The sequence below is a fragment of the Leptodactylus fuscus genome, unplaced genomic scaffold (assembly GCF_031893055.1).
Source record: "Leptodactylus fuscus isolate aLepFus1 unplaced genomic scaffold, aLepFus1.hap2 HAP2_SCAFFOLD_461, whole genome shotgun sequence".
NCBI lineage: Eukaryota > Metazoa > Chordata > Amphibia > Anura > Leptodactylidae > Leptodactylus > Leptodactylus fuscus.
Window position 1 is genome coordinate 51,433 of NW_027440487.1, and position 15,634 is coordinate 67,066.

The window sequence follows — 15,634 nt, forward strand, 5'->3', positions numbered from 1 at the left end:
GAGGATGTGGATACTGAGCCGGATATCCACCCCACAGTCCAGGTACTGGAGAGAGGCTGCCAGCAGCAGCAGGGGACGTGGGCGAGGACGTGGATACTGAGCCGGATATCCACCCCACAGTCCAGGTACTGGAGAGAGGCTGCCAGCAGCAGCAGGGGACGTGGGCGAGGACGTGGATACTGAGCCGGATATCCACCCCACAGTCCAGGCACTGGAGAGGGGCTGCCAGCAGCAGCAGGGGACGTGGGCGAGGACGTGGATACTGAGCCGGATATCCACCCCACGGTCCAGGTACTGGAGAGAGGCTGCCAGCAGCAGCAGGGACGTGGGCGAGGACGTGGATACTGAGCTGGATATCCACCCCACAGTCCAGGTACTGGAGAGGGGCTGCCAGCAGCAGCAGGGGACGTGGGCGAGGACGTGGATACTGAGCCGGATATCCACCCCACAGTCCAGGTACTGGAGAGAGGCTGCCAGCAGCAGCAGGGGACGTGGGCGAGGAAGTGGATACTGAGCTGTATATCCACCCCACAGTCCAGGTACTGGAGAGGGGCTGCCAGCAGCAGCAGGGGACGTGGGCGAGGATGTGGATACCCAGCTGTATATCCACCCCACAGTCCAGGTACTGGAGAGGGGCTGCCAGCACCCAATTCACTCATCCTCCAACACCAGCCCCTTCACCGTAATGTAATTCTGAAAAAACTTTATTTTTTTTTATTTTAATTACTTTTTCATGGATACCCCCCAAGGACCTGCAAATCATTTTTTAGGGCTCCCCCCAAGGGCCTAAAAATTAATGTTTTAGGGGTCACCCCGAGGGCCAAAAACACTGCTGGTGCAAGGCTCTAGTCACCCAAAGGGCCAACAAATCTCTGCTGGTGAAGGCTGAACTAAGTGACAGGGCCTGACACTCTACAGGTAGAGGCTGAAGTCACCTGAGGGGCCCCAATCTCTGCAGGTAGAGGCTGAAGTCACCTGAAGGGCCCCAATCTCTGCAGGTAGAGGCTGAAGTCACCTGAAGGGCCCCAATCTCTGCTGGAGCTCAGCTTAAGGGCTGGAACTTCATTTGTTAGGGCTCACGTTAAGGGCCAGGAAAGTGAATTTTAGAAGGTCTCCCCACATCTCACACATATATATACAGTACACACACATATATATACATACATATATACACATCACACACATATATATACAGTACACACACACATATACACATACATATATACACATCACACACACACATATACATATATACACACATCACACACATATATATATACAGTACACACACACATATATACATACATATATACACATCACACACACACATATACATATATACACATCTCACACATATATATATACAGTACACACACACACACACACATATATACATACATATATACACATCACACACACACATATACATATATACACATCACACACATATATATATACAGTACACACACACATATATACATATATACACATCACACACATCCACAATGACAGGTCAGGGGGGACTGAAGGATTTCCCATTGTCTATTCCATCTGTGGTTGTCATGGGCAATGTGATATAAAGGGGGGCTCGGTGATGTTTGTGGAGCTTACATTGGGGTTTGTGTCCCTCCATTTGGGGAGTAAAGAAGGTTTGGCTGGAGCTGACAGAGAGGTCATATGGTTGGAGCTGTGTCCTGAGTGATTCTACTGGCCTTTGGATTTCTGTTATCCTAGATCTGAATCTGAGGTGCAATAACCTGTTTGTTTCCTATACCCCGAAACGCCTCATGCAATGACAGAAATACTTCCCAGTGTTGGGCCTGAGTGAGCGCGATCAACTAACATCATTTTGGGATATCCAAAATCCATTCTTTGATATGGAGTAAAAGAGAAGTTTTATAAAACAGGATTGCTGGAATTTTTCAAAGCTGCGTCTTCTATTCACAGTCGGGTGTTTTTCCGTGCAACCACATCCTTAGGCCCATGCTGTGTAACCAAGTAGAGCGGTAGTTTTTTCTTTTTTGAGAGCGAGAATGTACCTCTATGTGAGAATATTAAGGCCTCGCCATGTGGCAGAGGTGAGATTAGCCCTCGCCGACACCTGTCACCGCCCCTCCCCTCTTCACCTGGTGTCCGGCCGCCTCCAGAAGCTGCTTGGTCTCCAGCAGAATCCTTCTCATACTGGGATTAGGTTGGAAGTATCCGTCCTCCTCGTAGTATCCGATGCGGAGAGGAGTGACAGAGGAGAACATCTGCAGAAAAAGAAATGGAGGGTGAGGAGGTGGCGGTGTGCGGGGCCATGTGGACAGCAGCTTATGGGGGCAGAATTACCTTCTCATTGAAATGTAGGGGAGGAACATGGGGGTCAAGAAGGAAAAGTTCATCACACCATAAAGCCTTCATAGTCAGCACCAGACTGTCCACGTCTCTCCCCATTGGCCCGATGCACATCGACACTGGAATGACAGAATATTATGACCAAGAGTCTCAGACTAGGACCTGCCATCATTACAGGTGGTGGGTGCTGCTGAGTAGGTGACCCCAATACAGGAAGCCCCTGGTCCCTGACAGTCGCGGCTACTCCACAAACACCCCTTGATAGTAGATGTTTTCCTTCACATCCCCGAGGACTCCATATGTACCTGCAGTCATTCCATCGATACAAGGGCGGACGCCATGAAGACTGCAACATAAAGGAAAAGTCATCAGTCACAGAATGGTGTCCGGCCGCCGACACATGCTCAGGCCATACATGGCGCTGGTTTAGAGAAGCGAGCACAACCTCCTGGATGTCAAGCTGGACATCCTCTGAACATCCAGAATTCCTGGACAGACCCACATTTTCCTCCATCACACACAGGCAAAATATCAGTCACCAAAACCATCTCAGATTATCCAGGGATTGCAAGAAACAGCATGGATCCCCCCTCCCCCCCTTAGGAGAATGGAGCAAGAGCCAGAGAGGGGTCAGTGTGTGGCCAAACGAGTAACGGTCACGCTCTGGTCACATGACTCCACATTGGCCAAAGTCATGATATATAGAGTCATGCCACTTCTCCCTTCATGTGACTCTTCTAGAAAGTTGTGAATATCAGGATATAAGGGCCCCTCTCCCATTACTTTGTGGCCCCTACAACACCCAGTCCATTTCCCTCATCCACAGAGCTCACCTCAGTCTATCTGGAGTCGGCTTGAATCCCGCGATCCCACAGAAGCTGGCCGGGAGGCGGATGCTGCCGCCAATGTCACTTCCTAATCCAAGTAGAGAACCTCCACCCGCTATCAACGCCCCTTCTCCCCCGGAGGATCCTGAGGCCCCCTTGGTTTTGTTATGGGGGTTCACTGTCAATCCATAGATTGGGTTACTGGTCTCATAGCTGGAAAGCAAATGTGAAGAGGGATATAATCTGTAATCAACGCCGCCCCCTATAGCTCCACCCGCAGAATCAGTCAATGTCCTGATCATAGAAGGAGAAAGCAGAAGACGACAGAATCCCGAGGTGTAACTAGAAGACCCCGTGCACAATATGTCACCTGTCATCTACCTGCCTTGTGCTATTTACTAGACTGCTATATTTTATGGGACCTTTGGGGCCCCCTCAGGTTTCAGGGCCCAGTAGCCACTGCTATCACTACTGCCCTAAATAGAATGGAAGCATTAAAGAAAGCAAAAGCAAGGAGTGGGCAGAAGGAAGATGGAGGCGATAGCACCAAAGGAGATGTCAGGGCCTTATGGATTATATCTAGAGATGAGCCAGTCAAAGCTGACGAAGTGGAATCCGGTCTGAGTTTCAGGAAATCTCTGATTCGCCTTGGATCCGGATTTCTTCATGCTTTGATTCATTGAATTGCATTTTTTAATAAAATGGCAGCTGCACATGTTAGGACGAGGGGCAGGAACTCTGGGAACGCGGGATCCCCCATAATGGCAGTCAGCAGGCGCCCGGTGATGTCACAGCCCTATAAATATCGGCGGCCATTGTAGGGGCAGTCACATGGCTCTTACTGCAGGGACAGACATCAGCAGGAGCTCGAGACATGGAGAGAAAACAGATAGAAGTTCAGGGAGGATTGTAGGGGAAGTATAAGGGGGAAGTCACAGAAGAATTTGGGGAGGTCGCAGCGTCGTTACCAGAAAGAATCTTACTACACATTGCAGCGCTCACTGCCGCTCATTACTCACCTGTGTGTACAAGGTGCAACACAACAAGCCTGTTACAGTGCAGTACAGCAAAAAAAACTGAATTCTTATCTATTAATCTATACTACATACACCACTATATATACTACATAGACCACTATATATATACTATATACACACCACTATATATACTATATTACATACACCACTATATATACACTATACTACATACACCACTATATATACACTATACTACATACACCACTATATATACTATATTCACACCACTATATACTATACTACATACACCATTATATATACTACATACACCATTATATATACTATATACACCACTATATATACTACACTACATACACCACTATATATACTACACACCACTATATATACTATATACACACCACTATATATACTATACTAGCTGTCCAGCTGTCACCAAACCAGAGGAAGATGAGACTCCATGGACTGTTATATTTATCCCAAAACACCCGCCCCGCCCCCACCTCCCCATATAGCAGTCACCAACGAAGAGGAAGACGAGACTCCACGGACTGTTATACCCCAAACCAACCGCCCTGCCCCACCCCACCTCCAACCCCCCCCCATATAGCAGTCACCAACGAAGAGGAAGATGAGACTCCATGGACTGTTATAACCCAAACCCCCCCCATACCCACCACCCACCCAACCCAACTCCCCCCCCCCACACACACTTTACTAGCTTTGGCAATGCCAAATACCTATTCGGATGTGCCAATAAAGCATTTTTTGATTTGATTTGATTTGATTTGATTTACTACATACACCATTATATATACTATACTATATACACCACTATATATAGACTACATACACCACTATATATACTATACTACATACACCACTATGTAGACTGCACACCACTATATATACTATATACACACCACTATATATACACTATACTATATACACACCACTATATATACTATACTACATACACCACTATATATACTATATACACACTTCTATATATACACAATACTATATACACCACTATATATACTACACACCACTATATACACACCACTATATATACTATACTATATACACCACTAACAGTCCGTGGAGTCTCGTCTTCCTCTTAGTTGGTGACCGCTATATGGGGAGGTGGGGGTGGGGGGGGTGGGTGTATTGGGATAAATATAACAGTCCGTGGAGTCTCATCTTCCTCTGGTTTGGTGACAGCTGGACACGTATTGGGCAGCGATCTCCACAGTGGCCTCTTCTTCTCCCAGTAGGATGTAGAGTTTCCTCTTCTCCCAGTCTGGGATGTGGGCAGAGAGTCTTTGGTAGTAGACGGCCCTCACAGCTGAGTATTTGGTGCAGTGTAGCAGGAAGTGGGTCTGGTCTTCTAGGACCCCCTGGTCACAGTGCTGGCACAGTCTCTTCTCCCGTGGCTTGTACGTCTGCCTGTATCGCCCCGTCTCTATCTCTAGGTTGTGGGTGCTCAGTCTGTACCGGCTCAGGGTCTGTCTGTGCTTGGGGTGGCGTATTCTCTCCAGGTAGGTGGCCATGGTGTAGTCCCTTTGTAGGGATTGGTACACATTGGTGAGTTTCTTGGAGTTATTTATTTCGTTTCTCCATTCTTCAATGTACCGCTCTCTGTTTGCCTCTGTGGTCGCCTTTATTTCGGCCTTGGTTATCATCTGTTGGTGTTTTTGGTTTGGTGGTTGGCTGCTGTTTGGTTGGTGAGTGTCTGGTTTGCTCCGGTGGCTTAGCCATGCTTGGTGGTGGTAGGAGTTGCTCCCCTGGATGTGTGCCTGGAAAGCTAGCGCCCTCTTCTGTATGGTGAGCCATAGGGGGAGTCTGCCTAGCTCTGCCCTGCAGGCCATGTTGGTGGTGTTGCGATGGACATGGAGCAGGTATTTGCAGAACTCCAGGTGGAAGTTCTCTGTTGGGCTGGAATCCCACCTTGACTGGTCTGGGTAGGTGGCTGGGCCCCAAACCTCACTGCCATAGAGAAGGATCGGGGAGATGACTGCGTCAAATATCTTCATCCAGACCCTCACCGGTGGTTTGAGGTGGTACAGTTGTCTTCTGATGGCGTAGAAGGTTCTGCAGGCTTTTGCTTTCAGGGTTTCTATTGCTGCTTTGAAGCTTCCTGATTGACTGAGCTCCAGCCCCAGGTCACTATATACACCACTATATATACTATATACACCACTATATATACTACATACACCACTATATATACTACATACACCACTATATATACTACACTATATATACACCACTATATATACACTATACTATACACATTATACTATATACACCACTATATATACTATACACACCACTATATATACACTATACTATATACACCACTATATACACACTATACTATATACACCACTATATATACACTATACTATATACACCACTATATATACTACATACACCACTATATATACACTATACTATATACACCACTATATATACTATATACACCACTATATATACACTATACTATATACACCACTATATATACTATATACACCACTATATATACACTATACTATACACATTATACTATATACACCACTATATATACTATACACACCACTATATATACACTATACTATATACACCACTATATACACACTATACTATATACACCACTATATATACACTATACTATATACACCACTATATATACTACATACACCACTATATATACACTATACTATATACACCACTATATATACTATATACACCACTATACTATATACACCACTATATATACTACATACACCACTATATATACACTATACTATATACACCACTATATATACTATATACACCACTATATATACACTACATACACCACTATATATACTACATACACCACTATATATACTACATACACCACTATATATACTATACTATATACACACCACTATACAGTCCTATGAAAAAGTTTGGGCACCGCTATTAATCTTAATCATTTTTAGTTCTAAATATTTTGGTGTTTGCAACAGCTATTTCAGTTTGATATATCTAATAACTGATGGACACAGTAATATTTCAGGATTGAAATGAGGTTTATTGTACTAACAGAGAATGTGCAATATGCATTACACCAAAATTTGACCAGTGCAAAAGTATGGGCACCTCAACAGAAAAGTGACATTAATATTTAGTAGATCCTCCTTTTGCAAAGATAGGTATTTAAGGTGGCCAATTGCAAGTTGATCTCCTATTTGAATCTCCTCTGAAGAGTGGCATCATGGGCTACTCAAAACAACTCTCAAATGATCTGAAAACAAAGATTGTTCAACATAGTTGTTCAGGGGAAGGATACAAAACGTTGTCTCAGAGATTTAACCTGTCAGTTTCCACTGTGAGGAACATAGTAAGGAAATGGAAGAGCACAGGGACAGTTCTTGTTAAGCCCAGAAGTGGCAGGCCAAGAAAAATATCAGAAAGGCAGAGAAGAAGAATGGTGAGAACAGTCAAGGACAATCCACAGACACCTCCAAAGAGCTGCAGCATCATCTTGCTGCAGATGGTGTCACTGTGCATCGGTAACTATACAGCGCACTTTGCACAAATAGAAGCTGTATGGGAGAGTGATGAGAAAGAAGCCGTTTCTGCACGTACGCCACAAATAGAGTTGCCTGAGGTATGAAAAAGCACATTGGGACAAGGCAGCTTCATTTTGGAAACAAAAATTGAGTTGTTTGGTTATAAAAAAAAAGGCGTTATGCATGGCGTCCAAAAAGAAACAGCATTCCAAGAAAAACACATGCTACCCACTGTAAGATTTGGTGGAGGTTCCATCATGCTTTGGGGCTGTGTGGCCAATGCCGGCACCGGGAATCTTGGTAAAGTTGAGGGTCGCATGGATTCCACTCAGTATCAGCAGATTCTTGAGAATAATGTTCAAGAATCAGTGACGAAGTTGAAGTTACGCCGGGGATGGATATTTCAGCAAGACAATGATCCAAAACACCGCTCCAAATCCTCAGGCATTCATGCAGAGGAACAATTACAATGTTCTGGAATGGCCATCCCAGTCCCCAGACCTGAATATCATTGAACATCTGTGGGATGATTGGAAGCGGGCTGTCCATGCTCGGCCACCATCTAACTTAACTGAACTTGAATTGTTTGTCCAAAATCCCTTCATCCAGGATCCAGGAACTGATTAAAAGCTACAGGAAGCGACTAGAGGCTGTTATCTTTGCAAAAGGAGGATCTACTAAATATTAATGTCACTTTTCTGTTGAGGTGCCCATACTTTTGCACCGGTCACATTTTGGTGTAATGCATATTGCACATTTTCTGTTAGTACAATAAACCTCATTTCAATCCTGAAATATTACTGTGTCCATCAGTTATTAGATATATCAAACTGAAATGGCTGCTGCAAACACCAAAATATTTAGAACTAAAAATGATTAAGATTAATAGGGGTGCCCAAACTTTTTCATAGGACTGTATATACACTATACTATATACACACCACTATATATACACTATACTATATACACCACTATATATACACTATACTATATACACCACTATATATACTATACTATATACACACCACTATATACACACCACTATATATACTATACACACCACTATATATACACTATACTATATACACCACTATATATACACTATACTACATACACCACTATATATACACTATACTATATACACCACTATATATACACTATACTACATACACCACTATATATACACTATACTACATACACCACTATATATACACTATACTACATACACCACTATATATACTATACTATATACACACCACTATATACACACCACTATATATACTATACACACCACTATATATACACTATACTATATACACCACTATATATACACTATACTATATACACCACTATATATACACTATACTATATACACCACTATATATACTATACTATATACACACCACTATATACACACCACTATATATACTATACACACCACTATATATACACTATACTATATACACCACTATATATACACTATACTACATACACCACTATATATACACTATACTATATACACCACTATATATACACACTATACTATACACACCACTATATATACACTATACTATATACACCACTATATATACACTATACTATATACACCACTATATATACACACTATACTATATACACCACTATATATACACTATACTATAAACACCACTATATATACACTATACTATACACACCACTATATATACACTATACTATATACACCACTATATATACACTATACTATATACACCACTATATATACACACTATACTATACACACCACTATACTATATACACCACTATATATACACTATACTATATACACCACTATATATACTATACTATATACACACCACTATATACACACCACTATATATACTATACACACCACTATATATACACACTATACTATACACACCACTATATATACACTATACTATATACACCACTATATATACACTATACTATATACACCACTATATATACACACTATACTATACACACCACTATATATACACTATACTATATACACCACTATATATACACACTATACTATATACACCACTATATATACACACTATACTATATACACCACTATATATACACTATACTATATACACCACTATATATACACTATACTACATACACCACTATATATACACTATACTATATACACCACTATATATACACACTATACTATATACACCACTATATATACACTATACTATATACACCACTATATATACACTATACTATACACACCACTATATATACACTATACTATACACACCACTATATATACACTATACTATATACACCACTATATATACACTATACTATATACACCACTATATATACACACTATACTATACACACCACTATATATACACTATACTATATACACCACTATATATACACTATACTATATACACCACTATATATACACTATACTATATACACCACTATATATACACACTATACTACATACACCACTATATATACACTATACTACATACACCACTATATATACACACTATACTATATACACCACTATATATACACTATACTATATACACCACTATATACACACTATATATACTATATACACCACTATACAGTCTCTCTGCAGTAAATAGCGAGTTTTTAACACTATTTGCCTTGAATCAATTCGGAAACAATCAAATCTCTTTATGAAATCTGGAGAAGCGGCCGAATGGGATTTGTAATTCTATCCATCCTTGTATAGCACCAACATATTCTGCAACAACCTCCTGACATGGTCGGTCACTATATCCCATATAGGGCTGATATGGGAGGGCTCTTAGTAGGTTTCTGCTCCACCCTAATGACCGATGAGCTGCCATGATTCCTGCTACATGATGGAGACAGAGATGAAGGTCAACCCCATTACTGTAGAAGCCATGCCGTGTGGACTCTGCTACATGTAAACTTACAAAGGATGATGGGATTTGTAGTCCCGCCTAGATCTCCCGATGACGCATTGACATGTTCTCACCTTAGAAGAGTCTGGGGTACATTAGTCTTGGCAAACACAATGGCGCCCTGCTTCTTCAAGACACGGACAATTACGCTGTCCTCCTTCTCCAGAACATCAAGATACTGAACCAGGCCACAGGTAGAAGGGTGACCCTAAGAATATACCGAGAGGACTGGTGAAGAACTTCCTGCTCCATCACATGGACTTCATAGCTTCACCTCGTAGGCCTTCCTTAGGAGCTTACAATCTAATCACATGATGTTATATAAGGGTGAGCGGCCATTACCTGGTAACCAATATGTTCTTTTATAGAGACTGGGACGCCATAGAGGGGACCCCTCACACTGCTCTCTCCCAGAACCTTCAGCTGCTCCTCGCAGTCCGTCAAGAAAACCGTCACACAGTTCAGGTCATCGTTCACTTCCAGGGCCTAAGAAAAAGAGCGGAACATATAGAGCCGGATATCTGGGCCATAGGGAATAGGAGAAACATATAGAACCGGATATCTGGGCCATAGGGAATAGGAGAAACATATAGAACCGGATATCTGGGCCATAGGGAATAGGAGAAACATATAGAACCGGATATCTGGGCCATAGGGAATAGGAGAAACATATAGAACCAGATATCTGGACCATAGGGAATAGGAGAAACATATAGAACCAGATATCTGGACCATAGGGAATAGGAGAAACATATAGAACCTGATATCTGGACCATAGGGAATAAGAGAAACATATAGAACCGGATATCTGGACCATAGGGAATAGGAGAAACATATAGAACCGGATATCTGGGCCATAGGGAATAGGAGAAACATATAGAACCGGATATCTGGGCCATAGGGAATAGGAGAAACATATAGAACCGGATATCTGGGCCATAGGGAATAGGAGAAACATATAGAACCGGATATCTGGGCCATAGGGAATAGGAGAAACATATAGAACCGGATATCTGGGCCATAGGGAATAGGAGAAACATATAGAACCGGATATCTGGATCATAGGGAATAGGAGAAACATATAGAACCTGATATCTGGACCATAAGGAATAAGAGAAACATATAGAACCTGATATCTGGACCATAGGGAATAGGAGAAACATATAGAACCTGATATCTGGACCATAAGGAATAAGAGAAACATATAGAACCTGATATCTGGACCATAGGGAATAGGAGAAACATATAGAACCTGATATCTGGACCATAAGGAATAGGAGAAACATATAGAACCAGATATCTGGACCATAGGGAATAAGAGAGACATATAGAACCTGATATCTGGACCATAGGGAATAAGAGAAACATATAGAACCGGATATCTGGACCATAGGGAATAAGAGAAACATATAGAACCTGATATCTGGACCATAGGGAATAAGAGAAACATATAAAACCTCATATCTGGACCATAGGGAATAAGAGAAACATATAGAACCTGATATCTGAACCATAGGGAATAGGAGAAACATATAGAACCTGATATCTGGGCCATAGGGAATAAGAGAAACATATAGAACCGGATATCTGGACCATAGGGAATAGGAGAAACATATAGAACCGGATATCTGGGCCATAGGGAATAGGAGAAACATATAGAACCGGATATCTGGGCCATAGGGAATAGGAGAAACATATAGAACCTGATATCTGGGCCATAGGGAATAAGAGAAACATATAGAACCGGATATCTGGACCATAGGGAATAAGAGAAACATATAGAACCTGATATCTGGATCATAGGGAATAGGAGAAACATATAGAACCTGATATCTGGATCATAGGGAATAGGAGAAACATATAGAACGGGATATCTGCACCCTGAGGAAGGACAGGAACATATAGAACCGGATATCTGGACCATAGGGAATAAGAGAAACATATAGAACCAGATATCTGGGCCATAGGGAATAAGAGAAACATATAGAACCTGCTATCTGGACCATAGGGAATAGGAGAAACATATAGAACCTGATATCTGGGCCATAGGGAATAGGAGAAACATATAGAACCTGATATCTGGACCATAGAGAATAGGAGAAACATATAGAACCTGATATCTGGGCCATAGGGAATAAGAGAAACATATAGAACCGGATATCTGGACCATAAGGAATAAGAGAAACATATAGAACCAGATATCTGGATCATAGGGAATAGGAGAAACATATAGAACCTGATATCTGGGCCATAGAGAATAAGAGAAACATATAGAACCTGATATCTGGACCATAAGGAATAGGAGAAACATATAGAACCTGTTTTCTGGGCCATAGGGAATAAGAGAAACATATAGAACCTGATATCTGGACCATAGGGAATAGGAGAAACATATAGAACCTGATATCTGGGCCATAGGGAATAGGAGAAACATATAGAACCTGATATCTGAACCATAGGGAATAGGAGAAACATATAGAACCTGATATCTGGGCCATAGAGAATAAGAGAAACATATAGAACCTGATATCTGGACCATAAGGAATAGGAGAAACATATAGAACCAGATATCTGGGCCATAGGGAATAAGAGAAACATATAGAACCGGATATCTGGACCATAGGGAATAAGAGAAACATATAGAACCTGATATCTGGATCATAGGGAATAGGAGAAACATATAGAACCTGATATCTGGATCATAGGGAATAGGAGAAACATATAGAACGGGATATCTGCACCCTGAGGAAGGACAGGAACATATAGAACCGGATATCTGGGCCATAGGGAATAAGAGAAACATATAGAACCTGCTATCTGGACCATAGGGAATAGGAGAAACATATAGAACCTGATATCTGGGCCATAGGGAATAGGAGAAACATATAGAACCTGATATCTGGACCATAGAGAATAGGAGAAACATATAGAACCTGATATCTGGGCCATAGGGAATAAGAGAAACATATAGAACCGGATATCTGGACCATAAGGAATAAGAGAAACATATAGAACCAGATATCTGGATCATAGGGAATAGGAGAAACATATAGAACCTGATATCTGGGCCATAGAGAATAAGAGAAACATATAGAACCTGATATCTGGACCATAAGGAATAGGAGAAACATATAGAACCTGTTTTCTGGGCCATAGGGAATAAGAGAAACATATAGAACCTGATATCTGGACCATAGGGAATAGGAGAAACATATAGAATCGAATATCTGGGCCCTGAGGAAAAAGAGGAACATATAGAACCTGATATCTGGACCATAGGGAATAAGAGACACATATAGAACCTGATATCTGGATCATAAGGAATAAGAGAAACATATAGAACATGATATCTGGATCATAAGGAATAAGAGAAACATATAGAACCTGATATCTGGATCATAGGGAATAAGAGAAACATATAGAACCGGATATCTGGACCATAGGGAATAGGAGAAACATATAGAATCGAATATCTGGGCCCTGAGGAAAAAGAGGAACATATAGAACCTGATATCTGGACCATAGGGAATAAGAGAAACATATAGAACCTGATATCTGGATCATAAAGAATAAGAGAAACATATAGAACATGATATCTGGATCATAAGGAATAAGAGAAACATATAGAACCTGATATCTGGATCATAGGGAATAAGAGAAACATATAGAACCTGATATCTGGATCATAGGGAATAAGAGAAACATATAGAACCTGATATCTGGGCCATAGAGAATAAGAGAAACATATAGAACCTGATATCTGGACCATAAGGAATAGGAGAAACATATAGAACCTGTTTTCTGGGCCATAGGGAATAAGAGAAACATATAGAACCTGATATCTGGACCATAGGGAATAGGAGAAACATATAGAATCGAATATCTGGGCCCTGAGGAAAAAGAGGAACATATAGAACCTGATATCTGGACCATAGGGAATAAGAGACACATATAGAACCTGATATCTGGATCATAAGGAATAAGAGAAACATATAGAACATGATATCTGGATCATAAGGAATAAGAGAAACATATAGAACCTGATATCTGGATCATAGGGAATAAGAGAAACATATAGAACCTGATATCTGGATCATAGGGAATAAGAGAAACATATAGAACCTGATATCTGGACCATAGGGAATAAGAGAAACATATAGAACCTGATATCTGGATCATAGGGAATAAGAGAAACATATAGAACCTGATATCTGGACCATAAGGAATAGGAGAAACATATAGAACCTGATATCTGGATCATAGGGAATAAGAGAAACATATAGAACATGATATCTGGATCATAAGGAATAAGAGAAACATATAGAACCTGATATCTGGATCATAGGGAATAAGAGAAACATATAGAACCTGATATCTGGACCATAAGGAATAGGAGAAACATATAGAACCTGATATCTGGGCCATAGGGAATAAGAGAAACATATAGAACCGGATATCTGGATCATAGGGAATAAGAGAAACATATAGAACCGGATATCTGGACCATAAGGAATAGGAGAAACATATAGAACCTGATATCTGGACCATAGGGAATAGGAGAAACATATAGAACCTGCTATCTGGACCATAGGGAATAGGAGAAACATATAGAACCTGCTATCTGGATCATAGGGAATAGGAGAAACATATAGAACCTGATATCTGGACCATAGGGAATAAGAGAAACATATAGAACCTGATATCTGGATCATAGGGAATAGGAGAAACATATAGAACCTGATATCTGGATCATAGGGAATAAGAGAAACATATAGAACCGGATATCTGGATCATAGGGAATAAGAGAAACATATAGAACCTGATATCTGGACCATAAGGAATAGGAGAAACATATAGAACCTGATATCTGGGCCATAGGGAATAAGAGAAACATATAGAACCTGATATCTGGGCCATAGGGAATAGGAGAAACATATAGAACCTGATATCTGGGCCATAGGGAATAAGAG

At 41.1% G+C, this 15,634-nt stretch overlaps 1 protein-coding gene across 1 annotated transcript in view; it reads right to left on the reverse strand.

Moving 5' to 3' along the window:
- The window catches only part of LOC142188429 (fatty-acid amide hydrolase 1-like), a 69,583-nt gene that overhangs the window by 29,702 nt on the left and 24,247 nt on the right, over positions 1-15,634 (reverse strand). Inside the window, exons 3-8 of the mRNA XM_075261838.1 lie at positions 11,007-11,150; positions 10,739-10,872; positions 3,171-3,377; positions 2,643-2,683; positions 2,332-2,456; positions 2,127-2,252 (exon numbers count right to left, since the gene is read on the reverse strand). Coding sequence (XP_075117939.1) covers positions 2,127-2,252; positions 2,332-2,456; positions 2,643-2,683; positions 3,171-3,377; positions 10,739-10,872; positions 11,007-11,150 — 777 coding nt within the window. The remainder of the gene's footprint in view (positions 1-2,126; positions 2,253-2,331; positions 2,457-2,642; positions 2,684-3,170; positions 3,378-10,738; positions 10,873-11,006; positions 11,151-15,634) is intronic.